A 22,135-nucleotide genomic window follows, 5' to 3' on the forward strand; every position below is an offset into this window, starting at 1 on the left:
GACTCGATTAGAGCTTAGTGTTCCTTTACTTACTTTTCTATTCCTGATTTTGAAGTGCTGAAAGGTTAAATTTGGCAGGATTTCTCTCTATAATACATCTATAAAACATTTTACAACCAAGGAATTCCTACAGCATTTTGATATTTATGTTATGTGTACACTTTTATCACTTTCCTTAATACTGTCATTGTGGTCACTACCATCACACTATGCATATTGTCAATTTCTTTTTGTCTTGACTTATTCAGACTTAACTGACTTGTAGTTTGGTTCGGCTGCGTTCACACTGGCACAAACAAATCTGATTTTATATTCACATCTGACACAGATCGGAATTTGTTGCACACGTGTAAACACCAATCAGATTTTTTCACATCCATTCTAAACACTTCCAAATGTGGTTTTAAATCAGATACATATCTGATATCTGGACATCTGATCTGCAGCTAAACACATATATCCGATTCCACTTAGAATTCCAAGCCACCACAATGCAAGGGCGACACGTTTTCCCACAAAAATAATTTTGTCATGTTGTATTTTGAAGCAGACGTGCCTATATATTTTTACCAGCTGAGAACTCACAGACAGCTTACGAAATGTGTAAAAGAATATCTAAATTATTGCAAGGAGACAGCGGTTCAGACGCCTGTAACTAACTGTGATGGGCAACATTGTGATGGAAGTGGTATGGAAAGAATCAGGTATGCTTGAGCAGTTTGTCCTTTTTATGGTCACATCTTGTAACATCATGTCCTTTTTGGTTAGTTTAAGATGTCTTTGGTTCGTGTTGGGTTCATATTTCTGTCAAACCACATGAGAGACTGTTTGTAAGAGGACCTGGACCCCCTGAAAATGTGTTTTTTTGGGGCGCACCAGGGTTCGGAAGGCAGCGTTCACACTTATACAAATAAACCGCACTAACAGAGCAATCACACCAGATTTCGTTTGAATCAAAACAGACCTGCCAAGTGTGAACTCACGCTAAGCCTACATTTTCTTAAAATTTTCAAAATTTATATCAACATAGTAATAAATGTGCTAACACAGTTTAAAGGTTATTTTTTTCCTTCAAAACTGGCACTAATGAAGAATCACCCAAAACCCCACATTATCAGTTGTTAAGACTGTTAGACTGTTAAGACTGTTGGGTTCCTACTCTTTTTCAGGGATCATTTTCCAGTACATTTTCAATTTTACTACGACAGGAATAAAAAATGTATTGCACTCTACGTCTTTAAAAGGCATACAGTTTATTGCCATGACTTAACTATAAAAACTGTTTTTAATATGAGCTCTTAATCATACATTATGACTATGGAAGCTTGTTTACGCCACAGAATAAAAAGAAAATGTAACTTTCTCACGATTCTGACTTTTTCCTCGCAATTGCGAGTTTACACAATTGTGATATAAACTCGCAATTGTGAGTTATAAAGTCAGAATTTCAAGATAGAAACTCGAAATTGTGAGAAAAAGCCAGAATTGTGAGTTTATATCTCGCATTCTGACTTTATAACACAATTGAGTTTATATCTCACAATTCTGACTATAAAAGGCAATTGAGTTTAAATCTCACAATTCTGACTTTATAAAATGCAATTGAGTTTATATCTCGCAATTCTGACTTTATAACATGCAATTCTGACTTTATAACACAATTGAGAGTTTATATCACGCAATTCTGACTTTATAACATGCAATTGTGAATTTATATCTCGCAATTCTGACTTTATAACTCGCATTTGCAATTTTATATCAAAATGATGTGATTAGGTAGCTGCTTACCAGCACACATTCACTGCATACATTTGAGCAGTTAATAACATTTGCTAACTGCTGCAAGTGGCAACACAAGACTAAACATCATTCAAAATACAATTCAAAACTCAGAATTCCTGAACATTGCACTTTCTGCAACTAGCAGTAATTGTTTGAGCCAGTGATAAACTCTTAATACTCGGCTAAAGAAAAACCGAAGAACTTAATTTTTTTTTTTTTAAACAACAAGACTTTCCAGGACATTTTACATTTTCTATAATGTGTTTTCCAGGAATGGAAAAATTGTCATCAATTTTCCAGGTTTTTCAGAACAAGTGGGAACCCTGATATTTTGACACAAGAGGGAGCTAGCACTTCTTTTAATTGGCTTCATTATCCCATTCCAATAATTTCAAAATGCCAAAAATCAACCAATTAATCAGCCTGTCCGATATATCAGTAATGACTGTAACCTTGTAGGGAAACTTCTGCGAGTCCTACCTGCTGAATGCAGAACTTGCGGATAGTATAGTCAACCAGAATCATCATGTCCTCCACTGACACACGGATATTTCCGTAGGTCCAGCATCCCTGGTCTGGCCAGTACTGAGCACATTTACACTGCAGATATGAAGAACAGTATATCATAATCATCATCACCACAGCAGTGATCATTCATCTTTATTAATGGCCATCTTTCTCAAAGTTGCACTCTAAATCCATTATGTGAGACCGTGATAAGAGCCGAGGCTGTAAAATTAAAGATCAGCTTACTCCTCTTTGACACCAGACTACATCTGATAGATTCCTTGTGGCATTTACCTCCTTCCTCTCTTTCAGATTGGTTACCATGACGATGGTGGCAGTGTTCTGTTCCCAGATCATCCTCCAGAAGTCATTGACCGTTTCCTCTTTTGGTCCTGCAAAAAGAAATCTTAAGCTTAGCTTTTTGTTGATTAATAATTATGTCAAGTATATTTATGAAAGTCACTGAAACCATTTGTTTACCTTGTGCAGCAATGAATTTGTTTTTCTCCTGGTATCCCTGAAAAACATTTGAATGTGAAAAAGATTTAAGCAGGCATGTTCATTTCCCCTATGTTTACATTTAGATGACTTTTAATCTAACACTCACTTAATCTTTAAAAACACTAATAACATAAAAACAGTGTTAATTGTAATCTTCAGCCAATCTCAAAATGAAAATAAATTTTTTCGAACTGTACATTATAATGTTGTGATGTCTAAATTCAGTGCTGTTATTGTTAACCAAAACTAAAACATTAAAACGCTTTTCAGTAATTGGAATTAGTATAAAATAAAATATTAAAGGGGCTATATGCGTTTTTCTGAAATTTAAACTCGCAACTGACACCTGTGGCCAAAAAACAGAACTGCTCTCATTTTCTGCTCGCTCTCGCAGCGGTGGTGACGTCACATCCGCAGACAGCGCGGGAAAAGACGACCCGCCAGAAAATAGGAAAAATAGGATACAGGCTTATAGGTGCACCCACTGTGAGCGGACAAGGTGTCAGTATGCTCATCAGGAGATGTTTGAGTCATAAATGGTAAAATAAAAAGGCTATTGTTACGTTTATTTTGGGGAAAAAGTTGCATATAGCCCCTTTAATATTAGATTAAAAATGTAAACTTACATTTAAATGCCTTGGCAACTAAATAAAATACGTTGAAGTTCTAAAATGACTAAAACTTAAATAAAATTGAAGCTAAACAAATAATAAACAAAAACTAGTAAAAATTACTGTAATGCTAAAATTTTACATTGAAATGAAAATATAATTCAAAATATAAATAAATACCATATTAGTATATAAAGAATGTTATAATAAAACTGCCTGAATTTACTTTAAAATTGTATGTTTTAGGGATTTTATTTAGACAAAATAGTTTTAAAATCTGCAGTTCCATGAAAATACTCATGAACTAGAATTTTAATAACAGTGCTCCTGGGGTCTTACATTTATATAGGAAGCGTTGATGTAGTCTGAGTCAGGAACACCCTCCAAAGAGGTCAAATGCACCCTAGAATGATCATCTGAGAAAAATTTTGAAAATGACAAATAAATTAAGAAAGGATTTTATAAGGCTCATAACAATTGTTTCATTTATAACAGCCATTTTCACATAAGGAACTTTTGTACGCCTTGCAATTCTGGTAAAAGCATGCTTTATCAGCTCTGGTTCGGAGATAAGTTGTGGGAAAGCCTTACAGGGAAGGATGTTGACATATCTGTTCTTCTCCTTATTCTCCTCCTTCGAGGCAGCATCACATGAGGCTTGAATGGGACACACAGGCAATGCCTGCAGAAAAAAAGAAACCAATTCTACAGTTCAAGTAGGCCGAAAGCATTGACACGGTCCATCTAATCGGCGGTACAGGGTTCTGAGATATAAACAAATTAGATTAAAGCACTCTTTTGCGCTTCAAGCTGAACTGGAACTGAATAAGGTGCATAATAAATCAAATCTATACTAACTGGAACTATGTGTGTGTGCATGCGTGCGTAAAGTCTTTTGTGGAATTTTATACTTTATTATATATGATTGTAAAGGTCTTGTTTATGTGGTAATATCTGTGAATGAAAATTGTAAGGGTCTGGGGATTTATGGGTAATATTTGAACATACTGCTACACAAAAATTCACACTTTGTCAGACAATTAAGTTGTTATCATCATCATATAAACCAACAGCACAAATGTATCTGCCTAAGTGTGCTCTTTTTGGGAAACTTGATGTGTTTAATGCTGCCTTCACATGTTATCAGAAATGTCCTACTTCCCACTTCTGAAGTTGTGATTACGAGCTTGTCACATTGTCAAGTGCTTTGTTGTCGGAAAGAACAGGAATAGAGGAATGGAGGACACCAGGTTTATTCTTGCCTATTATTTGGGAAAATCGGTAACACGTTACAATAAGATGTCATTTGTTAAAGCCACAATATGTCATTTTCCGCCGCTAGAGGTCGCTAATTCAAAACTTGACGACGCCTTGATTTCGCAGTGCTTTTATTATGCCACAGATGACAGCTTCCGCTTCTTCCGCTCATGCGTATATGGGGTAATGCAGCGCTGTTTTGTCATATCAGATACATTGAGTGTGTTGAAAGTTATGTTATAATGCTTCTCTGTGCATTTGCTCGGCGGCTACAATGTAGAGGGCTGCATTGGGATTGAGTCCCGCCGGGTCCCGCGGGACCCAACGCAAATCTCGCGGGAGCGGGCGGTTTGAATTTTGCTGCGGGCGGGAATGGGCGGCTAATAAAAACACAGCGGGAATCGGCGGGATAGGGAGGTTGCCTAACGACATGATGGAGAAGATGTCAATAGATGATGTAGAAAAGAACCTCAAACGAGGTATTTACAGCACAAAAGCTAAGCAAGGAAAGTCTGACATTTGGAGAAGTTTCTCAATTGTTTTGGTAGGCAAAATCATGCGGTATAACGTTATATGTATCCACATATTGCGCAGCTGGCAAATACATAGCTACTTGATCATACCTCACCAAAAACGCTCAGCACTCCCTGCAGGTCAAGTTGACTGTTTGGTGTTTTTGACAAACAATACATAGAAGTTTAGTGAGTGGAAATGGATTGTTTCTAAATGTCCGTTTGCTATTTTGTGTTCACATTACGTTCTGTTGAAGCATGTTTTCTCAGGTTTCCTTTCAGTCGGTCACGTTCAACGTACGTCGGAACTGACCGACGAATTGGGATCTGTTTTTTGTTTCTCAATCTGTTTTTCTGTTTTGCAAAGCAGTCTATTTTTATGTGCAAAGTTTTTGATAAAAACGAAATTATATTTGAATGTATTTGTCTTTTTTTTTTTACATGCAGGCCAGGGAAACGAAACAAACAACCCCATGAATCTCTTTAATAATATCAATACAAATACATGTTTTTTTTCCTGCGGGACGGGAGAAGACACAAAATCAATGCATCTCTATTATTGTGCGGGAATAAATTCTCAGAGTTTTGCGGGTGCGGGCGGGAGTGGACATACATATTGCGGGAGCGGGCGGGAGTGTAACACATACGTTGCGGGAGCGGGCGGTAATGGTCAGAAAATCGGCGGGTGCGGGCGGGAGCGGGATGAAGAAAACTGTCTCATTGTAGTAGAGCCCTGCGCGGGACTCTTGTTGCACACTGCAGTTAGATCGATATTAGGCATGGTAAAACATGGTACTCGCAGTAAATCAAGAAAACGAGATTTAAACAATAAGACTACAATATATAATATGCTATAATAACAATTATTTTTTTTATGTCAATGAATGTATCCAAAACCGGAAATCGAGGGTTGATAGGCGGACGTGGTCCGTGTCCTGGTTAAAATTGCTTTTTTCTCTGGATTTAAACATTTTTGGAAACATTTGGGATAATGTAAGTACACAAGTCAGCAAAATATATAACATTGTTCAGCTGGTTTTTAAATATTGTGCCTTTAACATTAGTTAATGTATTAACTAACATGAACTAACAATGAGCAATACATTTGTTCCAGTATTTATTCATCTTTGTTAATATTAAAGTCCAGCTGTTCATTGATTGTTCATCTAAAGCATGACGCACCAAGCCGACGATTGGTCGCCAGACAACGTTGGGCCGTTTTTGAGCGTCAGCTGACTTAGTTTTTTCGGTCTGTTCTGCACTGTTGACTCTAGTCGGATGCCGTCTGTTTTTTTAGGGCCTTCATCAGCATGTAAAATCAACATTGGTTTGTTCGGTGACTCGAGACGACAACACAGTTGGCCTTCATCAGCGCTAGATCTTTGGTGTCGGTTTGGTGTGTCCCTACCCTTAGTTCACAGTGCATTAACCAATGGTAACAAAAACAACAGTTGATTTTAATAATATAGTAGTAAATGTTGTAATTAACATTAAGATTAATAAATGCTGTAGAAGCATTGTTCGTTGTTAGTTCATGTTAACTAAAGTAGTTAACTAATGAAACCTTATAGTAAAGTGTTACCGGAAGATTTTAAAGCCAAAGATCTAGAATAGACATTAAGACAAAATGATATTTAGCACCCCTTTCATGACAACTATGTAAACAAGTCAAACACAGGCTATTTTCGCTGTGTATAAAACTTACAATACGCTTTAATTGATTATTTAACGACAAGACAAGGCGATGTAGCTGTTGTGAAAAAACTAATAAAGAATACCAGTCACAGCAGCAAATTGTTGTAAAGTTCTGCCCTCTGCCATCTTTAAAGTTTACGGCATGCCCAACTCAGGAACTTGGGTATCAAAATGATCCCAGAGGTTCCCAGTGGTATACGACTTCAGATGACGTTCATGTCTAATTTTTAACTAGAAAACATAATAAATCATAATTTTTATGATAATTCTGATAGCACATGAATGCAGCATAGGATGCCATTTTTTGGGTCATTCCATAGATGGCAAAATGTCCAATTGCGGAATCAGAGCACGGCCGTGTAAGTGTTTGTGCACCTACGTTGAATTCTTCCCGGAAGAGTTTATTGTCATCGGCCATTCTGCGGTTCATCTCCTCCTCAAGCTTGTCGACAGGAAGGGGCGGGTACTTCCTGTTGGTGCTAGGAGAGCGAGCCAATAGTGGCACACTCTGAAGTTCTGTGAGGAAAGGAAGCGTAAGGAGCGGGAACGTAACGTGGGGAGGAGAACGAAAAAGAAATCAATATGAATATATTAAATATTTATATTAATGTTAAAGACAAACAACGAAAATGTTTTTTTGTTTTTTTCAATAAAATATTTTAAGAATGACTTGCAGTTTGTCCTTTATCCATGTTGTGTACAGGACAACCAACAGGGGGCAACACAGTACAATTGAAGGTAAAACGTGCTTCAATCAAATCACTCAATCAAGATGTAAAATAAAAGATGACACTAGTAGTGCATCCAACTCAATATATATAAGGTATATTAAACTTAATATATTTGCTACTTCAATAGACAAACATTCCAAAGAACAGTCACAGAAACACACACACACACACACAATCTCGTATTCCTACCTGTGTCGTCAGTTCTGCCATTGGTCAGGCGGAAGGAATTGGAGTGGCTCCCTGCCTGCTTGTACTTCTTAAACCTGCCACAACGGAGCAGAACAAAAAGCCAATCATTACCATGGTAACAGGATAATTCAGCCACATGGCCCCCCTGCTGACAATGTGGGTTTCCTAATGAATGGAGCTTCTCATCTGTTCTATTATGAGTATGCATTTGTGCACTGGTTCTTCTACTGCTTGTAACTTATAACTTTGTCTTTATGTTGCTTTTTTTAAAAGCTAGAATCTATGCTATGAGCACTTTTTGTACTGCATGGACAGCTGGAAGTTTCTGAATACTGGGACTCACCTGAGCATGTACAGGACGATGATGATAAAGACAATGACCAGCAGAGAGGACAGGGCAACCATTACCGCTATGATCGCTGTGTCATCTGAGTTCAGAGGACAAAATGAGTTGTTGAATTGCAGCTACAAATCTAAAATTGTTTTAAACACATTAGCCACCCAAGAATAAAAATGACTACACTAATATTAGAGTAGTTCACCCAAAAACGAAAGTCATCATTTACTCACTCTCAAGTTGTTCCAAATCTGAATGATTTTCTTTCTTCTGCTGAACACAGAAGATGACATTTTGAAGAATATGGGTAACCAAAAAGTTGACGGTAGCCATTTACTTCAATAAGATGAAAAAATAAATAAAAAAGTACTATGGAAGTCAATGGCTACAGAAATTCATACATGTTTGGAACAACTTGAAAGTGTTTTAATGATGACAGAATTTTCATTAGTAATTATACTTATATAATACCATTCAAAATGTTGGGGTCAGTAAGATAAAAAAATAAAAAAAGAATACTTTTATTCAGCAAGGATGAATTAAATTAATCAAAAGTGACTTACATTTATAATGTTTCTAAATATTTAATAAATAGAAATGTCAAAATAACAGCATTTATTTTTCAAAGAATCCTGGAAAGAAATTCATAAAAAAAAATATAGATATTAAGCAGCAAACTTGAGCAGTTATTTGAACACCAAATCAGCATATTAAAATTATTTCTGAAGGATCACTTGGAGTAATGGCTGCTGAAATTCAGCTTTGCCATAACAGGAATAAATTACATTTAAAAATATTAAAATAGAAAACAGTTAACAATAATAGTAATAATATTTCAGAATATTACTGCAACCGCAAAAACTTAAAAATTTGTTTTTACTGTATATAAGCATATAACAAATAATAATAATAATAGTAATATAATTGTTTATTTCAAATTATTTTAGTTAATATTATGTCAAATATGTTGTATTTTTTTCTTTGTTTTTATCACATTAAAAACAAAAACACAGAAATATTGTGCACATTTTATAAAAAAAATGTAATTGTGATATCATAGACAATATATTGGATTGATACTGACCATCGACTACTCTGATCTTTCAGATATGAGCAATAGCTATTTAAAAAACCCATTTTGGTTGACCACTTGTCGATTGTGTCTAAACTTGTGACTGGTAATGTATAAGCTACTCCCAACAGGTTGCGTAATAGATCGTGGTTACTAATAAACTATAGAAAAAGCTTCATTCTACAAGCAACATGTCAGTGAAAAATTAAATGGTTGTTAACAGAAACTTACCTTGCCCATCATCATCATCTTCATCACATAAGAAAGACAACAGAAATAGATTAGTGAATGACAGAAATAGAAAAATATAAAAGAGTAAAATGCAGTTCTTTGCAAACAGTTAATTAACAAAAAAGCGAAAGGTACCAGGAGGCTTGCTGACATCAGCTGTGGTGGCATCCGTAAGGGCAAACGAAGTGTCTGTCTCAGGCTCTGAAGAGGACTGGGTGGATGTCAGATCAGGTGTCTGGATCTCTGCTGTAGTCAAAACAGTAGTGTTGACGGTGGTGAGGGATGGGGATGCGGCAGATGGGGTTGGGGGGGCAGGTGGTGCTTCGGTGGGAACGAGCAGAGTTGGAGGGGGGGCGACAGGAGGGGCTGTGGAAATCTCTCGGGTCACCATGTTCTCAGAGTCTTTGAATACTGTTGTTGCAACAAGTTCAGGTGACGGTGCCATAGATGGGGTGGCTGATGGGGGCGCCTGGGTGACTGCGATGAAGGGTGACGTGGGAGGAGGGTTTGTAGGTTTGGTGGTCAGGACTACACCTAAAAAAAAAAAAAAGAGAGAGATTTTAAAGCTTTAAAAACAGATGCAATAAAATTCATATTCATATAACAGACTTTCATAGACCATTAATGCTAAATTGTACACTGCCGTCCAAAAGTTTGAGGTTAGTAAGATATTAAAGAAATTCATACTTTTATTCAGCAAGGACACATTAAATGGATCAAAAGTGACAGCAAAGACATTCATAATATTACAAAAGCTCTTTTGATCAAAGTTCTATTAATCAAAGAGTACTGAAAATAAAAATATGCATCATGGTTTCAACAAAAATATTAAGCAAAACAACATTGTGATAATAAGAAATGTTTCAAATCAACATATTAGAATGATTTCTGAACCAGATGATAAAATAAATGACAGAAATAATTTAGGATGTCTGCCTTTACATCATGCACATGAACTTTAATAACATCCCATTCTTAATCTGTAGGATTTACCATGGAGTTGGCCCACCCTTTGCACTTATAACCGCTTTAGCTGTGTTTATGGGAATTTTTGCATTTGTGCATGTGTGAGGTCAGGCACTGATGTTGGACGAGAAGGCCTGGCTCGCAGTCTCCACTCTAATTCATGCCAAAGGTGTTCAATCAGGTTGAGGTCAGGACTCAAGTGCAGGTCAATCAAGTTCCTCCACACCAAACTCGCTCATCCATGTCTTTATGGACCTTGCTTTGTGCACTGGTGCACAGTCATGTTGGAACTGGAAGGGGCCATCCCCAAACTTTTACCACAAAGTTGGGCGCATGAAATTGTCCAAAATGTCTTGGTATGCTGAAGCATTAAGAGTTCCTGTCACTGGAACTAAGGGGCCAAGCCCAACCCCTGAAACACAACCCCACACCATAATCCCCCCTCCACCAAACTTTAGACATGGCAAAATGCAGTCAGGCAAGTACCGTTCTCCTGTCAACCGCCGAACACCTGAATTCAATGATTTGGAGGGGTGTCCCAATACTTTTGGTAATAGAGTGTACATTAAAATAGAAACAGATATTTTAAACAGTAATAAGATTCCATAGGGGTGTAACAGTACACACATTTGTACCGAACCGTCTCGGTACAGGGCTTTCGGTTCGGTGCACGCGTGTACCGAACAGCTTCTGAATGCAATCTTTAACAGTTAACAGTCGACTTGTTTTAAGCACGAAACACACTTCTATCCGAGTTCCCACACAAACAGATTTAGGCTGCGTTCACACTGCAGGCTGAAACGACCCAATTCCGATTTTTTTGCCCTTATGCGACCTGTATCTGATCTTTTCATGACAGTCTGAACGACACAGATCCGATCTTTTCAAATGCGACCCAGGCCACTTGGGTATGTGGTCCAAATCCGATACATATCCGATCTTTTGAAATGCGTCTTCAGTCTGAACTGCCAGGTCACATGTATCCGACCCGCACGTCGTTGATACGCGACAAACGTCATCATTGTAACTCCCGTTCCTTACTCCAGTCCAGTGGTGGCGGTAATGCACAAGAAATAGTTGCTAACCGCCAATAAAATAAGAAGTATGCACCTGTTGCTAGCCAATACACTCCAACTCCAACGCGTTTCTGCACTGTTATGGGCCGCCGCAGACGTGTCTCTTCCCGTGACAAAGTTAGTTGAAGGCGCTCGCAAACATAATTGAAGGTGGATCTGGTCATTCTGAAGTTACTGACGAATTCGGTATCAGTAAAGCCACTCACATCAGTATCCCACCACTCCTGGCTGCGACTCCGCACACACACGTTTCTCTGTACCGACGTTGCTACCACTGCTCCACAAAACGCCATGGCCAAAAACCTTGCTCTCCTCCTCTTTTTTAGTTTTCTTCTTAACATAAGAAGGTTGTAATGGTGCTTGCTCCGTTGCGAAAATAACTTTAATAAAGCTAAACGAACTCCAATGCTGACACCCATATTTGGCTACTTCCGTAAACAACAAGTGACGTCGTTGACCGTTGAGTACTCTTCTGCGCATGCGGGTCACTTCTGGGTCATTTCACGTTCACACAGGAGATCACAAAAGGTCGCATTTAATTGGAAATGTGAACGGCCTTGCAAAAAAATCGCATTTTTTCAAAAAATCGGAATTGAGCATTAAGCCCTGCAGTGTGAACACAGCCTAAGTGTTCTGTCCATTGTATCATGAAATTTAAACGATAAATGCCCTTGTGACGCTCTTTAATGTGGCGTCCCTGATCACTGATCACAGTTCAAGCAGCCGCGCAACGCGCGTGAACGCGATCATCTCTGAACGCAATCGATCATTTCTTCCTAAAGAATAAACATGAATGAACATCTGAAGGTGTGTTGAGGATTCATTACAACTTACTGTCACGTATCATATGTGGTGTAATCGCTCAATCAGTGTTTCAACGGCGGAAAGACCTCAATATAACTGCTTGTAAACAGTTACCTCAGGCAGTCATTCAGTGTCCACAGACTTTTATTCACTAGAGAAATCAACTCTTTCACTAAATATATGCATTATATTAGCCTATATATTCATTATATTCTACTTAACCTGTTAGTGATGTCTTGATTATTTCATGTATGTTTAAATAAACTTGTCATGAAAATAACAGACACTGTGTATAAATGATTATATTTCAACAACGAATTGGAGAAAAAACTATTTTATTATTAGATTTAGAAGTTATTGCAAATACTACCTCATGTGAAGTTTACATGTTATTTGAGTGTTGATTATTATACCTAAAAATAAATAGCAAATTAATTTAGGTTAATAGTTTGGGCACTGTAGTTAACCTTTAATTAATGTGCAAGTAAGGGCTCCCTATAAAGTTTATAGCATTAATCTTCTAATAATATAGCATTATCTTCAATAAACTTTTAGTTACAATTTAATTCATTTAAGGACAGACACTTTTTCAGTAAACCACTGTTCAATAAAAATAAATAAAAAGCAATTTTGTAAAACTGCTGTACCGAACTCGTACTGAACCGTGACTTCAAAACCGAGGTACGTACCGAACCGTCAGTTTTGTGTACCGTTACACTCCTAAGATTCCGCAATATTACTGTATTTTTGATCAAATAAATGCCACCTTGGTGAGCATAATGAACTTCTTTCAAAAACATTTAAAATCTTACTGACCACAAACCTTAGAAAAGTATTGAATGTTCAACAGGAGTTTGGGATCTCAATGCTAACATTGAACACTAAGCATCTCACAAAACTAGGGGTGTGAGAAAATGCTCTATCCTCCAGGCAATTCCTGAGTAATTTTCTGGGCCTCAAAATTCTTTAAATTTTTTTGTGTTGTTGGTTTATGTTGATGAATAGCAAAAGTTCAATTTCATGTACTTTAAAGTAGACTTGTACTTAACTTTCTATATAAATAACTGATATGAATATTCCAGATTAAATACAATTTATCTCAATTTAATAAAATGACATCATAACTTACAGAAAGTTTTAACTCACAAGCCAAGATCAATCTGGGTTAAAGGTGACTCTGCAGGAAATGCATCATCACCAAAAAATAACAAGGCCTTCTAAGGATAATTAGTTTGTTTTTCTAATGGAGGAAATGCGACTGCAAAGCTTTTGCGTGTCTAAAAAGTGCCTTACCTGGAGGGTCAGGGAGAGTCTGGCCCGTGATGAGGGCCACAAAGGCCACATGGAGTAGCAGGAGCAGGGGATACACACCCATACTGCCCTGAAACAGAGTAAACACAAACCAAAAGCAATCTATGACACGTTTCAGTCTTATAAATGAGCACTACTTCACAAATTCTCACATTAACGGCACTACAGAGACGTTTTGGCAGGGATCTTCCCCATGGGAATTGTTGTGCTTGTCAAGGATCACATTAATTCTTAAAGTTTGGTACAGGCTGTTCTGATTGAGGTGGAGAGAAGAGACTTACCTGAAGAAACGAAGCCTGCATCACTCACTCATTCGCACAATGATCTCCTGTAGATGACAGAAAGAAAATGAGATTGTTAAATCGTTATCGTTAAACTCAGCAACTACATTAACATTTGCATCTATAATATCGTACATTTATCACATCGTTCACAAAGGAATGTCAAAAATAATTTTTACTTGAGGAAACGAAGTTGATGCAATTGTTTTAAATAATGTAAATAAAGACAAATATAAAAAGATAAATTACTTTTTTTTTGTAGTATCAAAATTGATATTGAATAGTGATATTTGACTAGTATTGGTATCAACAAAACCAATTTCCATTAATAAAATGACAGGCCATTCATAAATGTGCGCGCAGTTTCTGTATTGAGACGGAAAATGAGTCATTGCTCTCAGACTAACACAGAGATTTGAAGCTCATGCCATCAATGTGACACGTTCTGTTTAGAGTGGGTTTTTTTAATTCATGAAAACAACCTCTCTTTCTCCAAAACAAATCAAATCAAATAAATGACTGAAATAGAGTCATTATGGCAATTTGGAAGAATATCCAACGCCCTCTCTTTTACAACTCGATCCAGCCAAAATGTGCCGCACATGGCCACCTATCAAGACAAGAGCAACAGATACAAGACAGACAACATCCAAGTGTCTTTATTCATCCAGCAGATTGCCTGCGGATTTGGTCCGAAGGGATTAAGCTCTTAGTTGTGAGATGGTTTGATGCGAGGAGTGAAAATATAATCACAGCATCTGAATCCAAGAGACTGAGGGTAGCAGGCTGACCTGTGCTGTAATCTCAATGGTGTCTCACTGACTAAACCGTGATAATCCTAGTGCCAGTCTGAAGGGTCAGAGCATGAAATAATCCAGCCCGTCTGCCTCTCATCAAGCAAGAGCATCCGTGGAACTGCTGCTCCTCAGACGGTCCAATCAGCTCCCACTGGCCTCTTAGCAACGCCTGACATCAAAACATCAGCAGGCCCCCGCCCAGTAATCGCCCAAGAGATTTCGGTGGATCACCAAGAGTCAGTTTGAGCTGCTTACATGAGAATTTTAATAACTACGCCACAATTTGTTAAACCGCGATGACTTTACATAAAGAAACCTTTCTTATGGGAATAGTTCATCCAAAAAATGAAAATCGTGTTATTTGCTCACCCTCTGAGCAACTCTTACAGGGTTCAACAATAAGAGTTTTGTGTAACGGGCCTAATGGGGTCAGTAGTTCAGATTTGTATTTCTGACCCCAGGACTTTAAATATATGCAAATTATACAGTATGTGTCAGAAAATATGTATAATTTATATTTAATAAATACGTATAATTACATGTTTTCATTTAATAAATCATTTGATCCATACCATCATATTTTTCCTACTTATTTGTGGTGCTTGCTACATTGTTAGTATTGATCTTAATACTAAATATTAAAGGTGTTTTACACAACAAAGATGTACAGATTCTACTCACTGGTCCAAATTTTACTCCATTACAAGTGAAAGTTGTAAAGACAGATTTTTACTTAAGTAAAAGTATAGAAGTACTTGCTTTTAAAAGTACTTAAGTATCAGAAGAAAATGTCCATTTTAATGTCAACGCACTGTTTTATTGTTGATTTGTTGTATACTTAAAATGCCTTATGCCTCTGAAGAAGCCTTATGAGTACACTGACTAGCTTGTCGTAACGGTGGGGGAAAAATTGCTTTTAGAATGTCACAAAACCTATAGAAATGAAACAACTGAATTGACAAAAAAGACAGCCATAATAATCTTAATTTTTTTATTTAACACTCCTACCAACCCCCACAATAAAATTCTATTCTCCCATGATTCTGAACGTCTACTAAACAAAATAACATGCAATTGACTAGAGGTTCTGACAAAAAAAAAAAAATGTAATAGCTCCAGTCTATTTAATTATTATTAATATGTTTAATTGATTTGAATGAATTATTTAAAAAAATCTGTTTGAATGATTCAATGGCTGAATCCTCCTATACCCTATAGGGCACTATTTGAGGGGACAGCCATTTGAAACCATTGTGGACATTATTGAGTGCATTCATTCTATCCCACATTGCACCGCAATAACGAGCGTCCGAATTCGCTCACTTGTTTTCATTCACTCCTTCAAGTGAGCTGTATTAGTGGACTAAAGTAGGGGGGTTTAGGGGGCGATTTCGGATTCAGCCAATGACTCACTCATAAATACTTCACTTGTTTTATTACTGAATGAATCAGCATTTTTTGAACGAATCTCTTGAATGAATGATTCAATGACAAATCATTTTTTAATTCACTTGTCGCCACCTGGTGGCGAAACAATGTAATCGGTACAATCATTATTTCAAGCGTCAAGTTAAAGGATCAGTTAAACATGGAAGGCGCAGGCAGTCTGGCGGAAGCTAGATATTTTACTTTATAACGTGTTAAATATGGATATTTTTCTTACACAATCCCATTGCTTCGCTTCAGAAGGCCTTTATTAACCCCCTGGAGCCGTGTGGAGTACGTTTTTGAGCTTCAAACTCATGAGCCCTGTTCACTGCCATTATAAAGCTTGGAAGCGTCAAGATATTTATTAAAAAACTGTGTTCATCAGAAAGAAGAAAGTCATATACACATAGGATGTCTTGAGGGTGAGTAAACATGGGGTAATTTTAATTTTAAAGTGAACTAATCCTTTAACTTTTAAAAGGTGTTTGCCCTATTTTGATCGTAGACATCGTGTTTAAAAGCAAACTGTAAACTTTTATCCCAGTACTTCTGTGATCATTTGAATAACGCAGAAAGAAAACAATTATACTGTGTGGTTGAAAAGACTTTGAAACCGTTTTTAAAAGTGGCCCCCAAAACGCTGTTGTCATGTAAACGAACAGCCAAAACATATAAAAAGTTTTCCGTTTTTAGTTGAAAACGGTGTCATGTAAATGGCCCCTAAGTTTTGTTGTATAACTTGTGCCACATGTTTGATTCCTTGTTGAGGACTTTAAGTCAGGGGTGTCCAATCCTGCTTCCGGAGGGCCACTGTTTGGCAGAGTTCAGCTCCAACCCTAATTAAACACAGCTGAAGCAGCTTAATCGAGGGCTGAATCCAAAATCGCCCCAAAACCCTCAATCACTATTCCCTACATTAGTCCACTAATACGGTTCACTTGAAGGAGTAAATGAAAATTGAGTGTACATCGGCTGTTGACTTGCGGTGCAACATGGGATAGAAAGAGTGCACTCGATAAATTCCACCATTACAAATGGCTGTCCCCTCAAATAATTCCCTATTTGAGGGTATAGGGGGCCGATTTCGGACAAAGCCAAGGTCTAACTAGGCATAACTTCCAGACAGGTGTGTTGAGGCAAGTTTGAGCTAAACTCCAGGACTGGGTTTGGACATCCCTGCTCAGTGCTCAAAGCGTGCCAGTACACACCAGTACGCATCACTTCTATATTTTAAGCTGTAGCGTGCCCTCACTTTTTCTTGCATACCCGCCGACACTTCTCACATGTTGTCAGTACAAGGTACCTTTTTCTACACAGCAACGTAAGCTCACATGAAATCAGCGGCAGACTTCGGCTCTTCCCTCTTTTAGTCAGAGCTATTCAGTGTGTTCCTCAGAAGCAGAGGAGAAGTTGTGTGTATTTATTGTCAGATTGTCATGATCTCTGCATATGCAGTTTGTTGTTGTTATTGACCATTTAACCGTTAACCAAAAGTAAGAACTTTGACAGATTAATACTACCAGTTAAACGGTTTAAATGTTTTTAACGCTTTTTTGTTTGTTTTTTGATGCATGGTTAAGAAAAATATGCTGTATAGCGTTATTTGTTCACTCACGGAGCGCGTCGTCATGTGCAACCACAAACCAGATATATCTCGCAAAATGAAGCAATGGAAAGCTTACTGTGTGGGACCATTTCGACAGAAAAATACAGCAGTAGTACAAGCTCTGACTGGTGGAAAGCAAATGAACGGCGCTTCCCGAGGCTGGCCACTCTAGCGAGGCGTTATCTCTGTATTCACCGGACATCAGTGCCATCTGAAGCCTTGTTTAAGGCTTTTAATAGTGTGGTTTTGGTCAAGTTTACTAAAGTAAACATTGTCGCGCATGTTCTTCTTCCGCTGTTTCCTGATGGTTTATAGAAAAATTACCCCGAGTCGTCCTTCGACGCTTCAAAGAACAACACAACGGAGAGCGCAGGAGCCGCGCGCTGTCAGCCGAGGCTTGCGCGCTGCGGAGACAGAAGGATTGAGGTTGATTTCTGCCGCGGGTTTAACTGTCAACAGGCTGCGATTCAGACTAAACCACATCACTAAGACATGTTACTTAAAAAACAAACAAACAAACAAAAAACATACAAGGTGTGGATTGAGGTAGCCTAGGCCTTCTATTTTTATTTGACAAAAAAAAAAAAAAAATCCTACGGATTCAGTGAATTTTCGTTTTGTCATCTTAATTTGGTAATTATTTAAGTGAAAAATAATTTGTGTAGGCCTATGTATTTTATTCTTTTTATTTATATTTTATCTGATCTATATGCGGCTGTTTGCACAGTAAAATAAAATACATTTTGGCTGTAACATACGCAAATGTTTTAACAGTGGCTAATTGTTTAGGGTCCTTGTCATCACGAGACAAATCGGCATTGCAAATTGAACATGTAGCTCGACTTGAATCACCTTCTTTTGACTTAAAGTAGCATACTGCCACGTTTTCTGTTCATGAGTTCCATTTTCACTTTCAACAGCGGCATCATTACGTTCGCCCCGCGCATAGTGCAATCCTAGGGTTCGGTGGAAAAAAATTCTGGAGGTTCGGCAGAAACCAACCACGTCAAAAAGCCCAATATTCGTCCGAATCCAAACCCGAATCCTGGATTCGGTGCATCCCTAGTATCAACATCATGCAAAGAAAGTATTAAAGACACAATCATTTGTTGGTTGAACTAAAAGTAAGTAGCCTTACCTGGCTGCCTAAAAATTTTGAGATCATTTAAACTAAAGATTTGAGTTGATGCAAAGAAAAAGATTAGTTTATTCAACAGAAACTCAAACTATTATGTTATCTGAACAACATTTGTGAACCTAAGCTGATTTTACAAAAGATTTGTGAAAGGTTGTGATAAATCATGAAAATATTTTTTTACAGTACAGTACACTCTTAAACTGCCTATCCGAGTGAATGACAGAGACACATCATGTAGTTATTTTGTTCTACTAAATAATGACCCAGAAGCTGATTGTGACATTTATAGCCTTAGAGTAAAGGGACTTGTGTTTTTGATGTCAATTTGAAGTGGCAAATGGATAGATTTGTGTTCTATTTTAAATAGAAAACAAAAAGGAGTGGTTTAATATAGGGCAGGTTAAACATATTACCAATCTAGACAATTACAGTAATATAAGGCTTGTCTATATTCTAAATTAATAATGAATATGATCTGGTTGTTAAAATGATTTGAAATGAAATCAATATTCAGGGATTGGCTTGATAGTTAGTGTAGAACTAATTGTATGTGTTGTTCCTGCTTACTCTAGCATACAAACAATAAATTAAATGTTTTTTGTTTTAAATCAAACCATACAACCCCCTGGGGTGAGTACCGGCAATTAATTTTTTTCCACTTCAAGCACTGTCCCTGCATTAAGTAATCATAAATACAAAGAAAATGGCAAAGAAATTGTATAAACGCACCGGTTAAGTGTTGACTATTAAATGTTTTGAAAGAAGTCTTTTATGCTCAACAAGGCTGCATTTATTTGGTTGAAAAAATATTACAATACAGCAGCCATTACGCCAGTCTTCAGTGTCACATGATCCTTCAGAAATCATTCTAATATGCAAGCATGCAACAAGTAACGTCCTGGCAACCATTCATAATGTGATAGCATTGTGGCAGCAAGTTTTCCCAAACAGTGTCTTTATTTGTTGGATATTGTTTCACTTCGTCATGCTGCCTTAGCTCATTTTGTGCTATGAATGGCTACATGTTAACCGGTGTCCCTCCGGCGTTAATTCGGATGGAAAAATTGCAGTTAGGTCACGCAAACAGCTGACCATTTCCATACAAAGAAGATACACTCACAGTGACATCCATCTCTGACAATTTAATCAAATCAGCCTCGCCACAACGCCCGTTATTCTACTGCCAACCACACAAATTCTAGAAGCTCCTTGTCAAATATAATTTGTTTAAAGGCTGAGCATGCACATGGTTGAGCATTCTTCAGGTGGAGGGCAAATCTGAAACGATTCGAGCTGTTTTTGGCTGAGTCCGCAGAAATCCTTCAGATGGGAGGGACAGATGGTCTCGTCTCTCCTCTCTTGCTCTATACATTAATCGTCGGCCTCTATCTGTTCCCATCTCTCTTTCTGGAGTTGGCAGGAAAGCCGTAAACCCGAGAGAGCACATTGCTTCCTTCCTTCCTTCGCCGTCTGTCTGATTCCCTGCCAGATCCGTCATTCAGCCCAAAAGGCGCCACACCCTCACCTAACTAACATATCACGGAAAGCAAAACAGTATTTAGGAAATGTGCCAAGCTATTGCATAATTTTACTTTTAGTCAAATCGCTCAAATACGTATGCAAGCTGTCCATCCGCTTATTCAGGACTAATGAGTCAGGCCTGGTAATCATCTTAGTGAGTTTCAGAGGAAATGGCGCACCTCTAATAGATGACACCCATAATAGGGGTTTTCCTCAGAGATCTGACATCATTTATTTTTAAGTGCACAAATGGCCTGTCTCCAGCTCCACCAAGAGGCTTGTTCCTAAAGGACAAGCCTGCAGCAGTCTCACGTTCTCCAGGCAAACCAAAACACCGACTTGGGTGTGTGCAGAATATCTACATCCTCATAGGGAGAGTTGCATCTCAATTGCATTAGATCGCACCTCAGAGTGAAAGAGGGTTTTCATAACATGAAAATGCACTAGCGCAGAGGTTGCACATTCCTCTCTTGCACATATTGTTCCTGTTAAAAGTTGCACCAGATTTGATAAAGTCGAGATAAAGTTAAATTACCTTTACGGTTCTTCTTGTTGTTAAAGGAACACAATAATTACAATGGTTATTTACTCACATCATCATGACAAGTCTTGCGTGAGGAACAGAGATTCTCAGATTCTATTTTGTGTTACACGGAAGAAAGGAAGTCATACAGGTTTGGAACAACATGATCGTTTTAAGATAAAGGTGCTTTACATGCTGCATATGAAACATTGTTATCTGAATCAACCTACACTACTGTTGGAGTCGTTAAGATTTTTTAAAGGCACAGTATGTAAGTTCGCCCCTAGAGGTCGCTTATTCAAAACAAAGGTGTAGCTTGGTGACGGCGTTAATGAGTGTGGATTCATGTCGTCTTCACCTCCACAACCGATGGAAAGGAATCCGACAAACTCAGGCAGAAATCATGTTCATAGATGAGCTAATGTATTCAATTTGAACGAGGCCGCTGGAGCGAATGCTAATGAAAGACACCTGCGATACACACCGGTTTTGAGGCCAGGGGGGCTTTTATTATGCACTGTGCTCGGCCGCTTCCACTCTTTTCGTTGTGTATGTGGGGTAAAGCATCGCTGTTTTACATGGTTAAAATAAAAAAAATAAAAATCATACTAAATACATTTGAGTGTGTTGAAAGTTATGTGCGTTGCTCGGTGGCTGGTATGGGAGACCTGTTGGTCTTTGGTGATTCCATGGTTTCTACTAGGGCTCTGCTCAAAATATCGATACAACGATACATCGTCATGAACTCTTGACGATGCACGTATCGCTACAGCAGCTGCCGTATCGATATTGTGTGCTTTTGAATGTAACCAATTATCACGTGAGTCAAGTGGCGCCAATTTGAACAATGCGAGCAGCAGTGCAAGACATTCAAAATGGATAAGAGGATTTTAAGTTGTTACAGTTTTTGCAGTTGTTACTATTGATATGAAACACAGTCTCAGATTTCAAATTACGTCAATTTTATCCCGAAATCTAAAAACACAAATTAGTTTAGGCGCTGGGCGCGAGATCGCTCTGGTGCAGCTCGGCTCATGAGAAGCGGCAGGCCGCAGCGCGTTCCGCACATGGACTGATCTTCACCTCCGCCTAATACCAGTTACAGCCCGAAATAAACATGAATGTGCATCTGAAAGTCTGTTAAGAGATAGAGTACAACTTACCGAGATCCATATCATGTCTCATGAGATCGCTCAATCAGTGTTTCAAAGCGGAAAGACATCAGTAAATTAGCTTGTAAACAATGTCACTTAACGTCA

At 38.0% G+C, this 22,135-nt stretch overlaps 1 protein-coding gene across 2 annotated transcripts in view; it reads right to left on the reverse strand.

Moving 5' to 3' along the window:
• ptpra (protein tyrosine phosphatase receptor type A) overlaps positions 1-22,135 on the reverse strand; it is a 56,678-nt gene that overhangs the window by 17,844 nt on the left and 16,699 nt on the right. For both annotated transcript variants that reach the window (XM_079835504.1, XM_079835503.1), the window contains exons 2-13: positions 13,864-13,910; positions 13,565-13,652; positions 9,561-9,959; positions 9,426-9,443; positions 8,129-8,213; positions 7,786-7,859; positions 7,245-7,381; positions 3,993-4,083; positions 3,741-3,817; positions 2,770-2,806; positions 2,584-2,681; positions 2,263-2,382 (exon numbers count right to left, since the gene is read on the reverse strand). In XM_079835504.1, coding sequence (XP_079691630.1) covers positions 2,263-2,382; positions 2,584-2,681; positions 2,770-2,806; positions 3,741-3,817; positions 3,993-4,083; positions 7,245-7,381; positions 7,786-7,859; positions 8,129-8,213; positions 9,426-9,443; positions 9,561-9,959; positions 13,565-13,652; positions 13,864-13,884 — 1,245 coding nt within the window. In that variant the 5' untranslated portion in view covers positions 13,885-13,910. The remainder of the gene's footprint in view (positions 1-2,262; positions 2,383-2,583; positions 2,682-2,769; positions 2,807-3,740; positions 3,818-3,992; positions 4,084-7,244; positions 7,382-7,785; positions 7,860-8,128; positions 8,214-9,425; positions 9,444-9,560; positions 9,960-13,564; positions 13,653-13,863; positions 13,911-22,135) is intronic.

Source organism: Gobio gobio (assembly GCF_949357685.1).
Source record: "Gobio gobio genome assembly, chromosome: 14".
In the NCBI taxonomy this organism is placed as follows: domain Eukaryota; kingdom Metazoa; phylum Chordata; class Actinopteri; order Cypriniformes; family Gobionidae; genus Gobio; species Gobio gobio.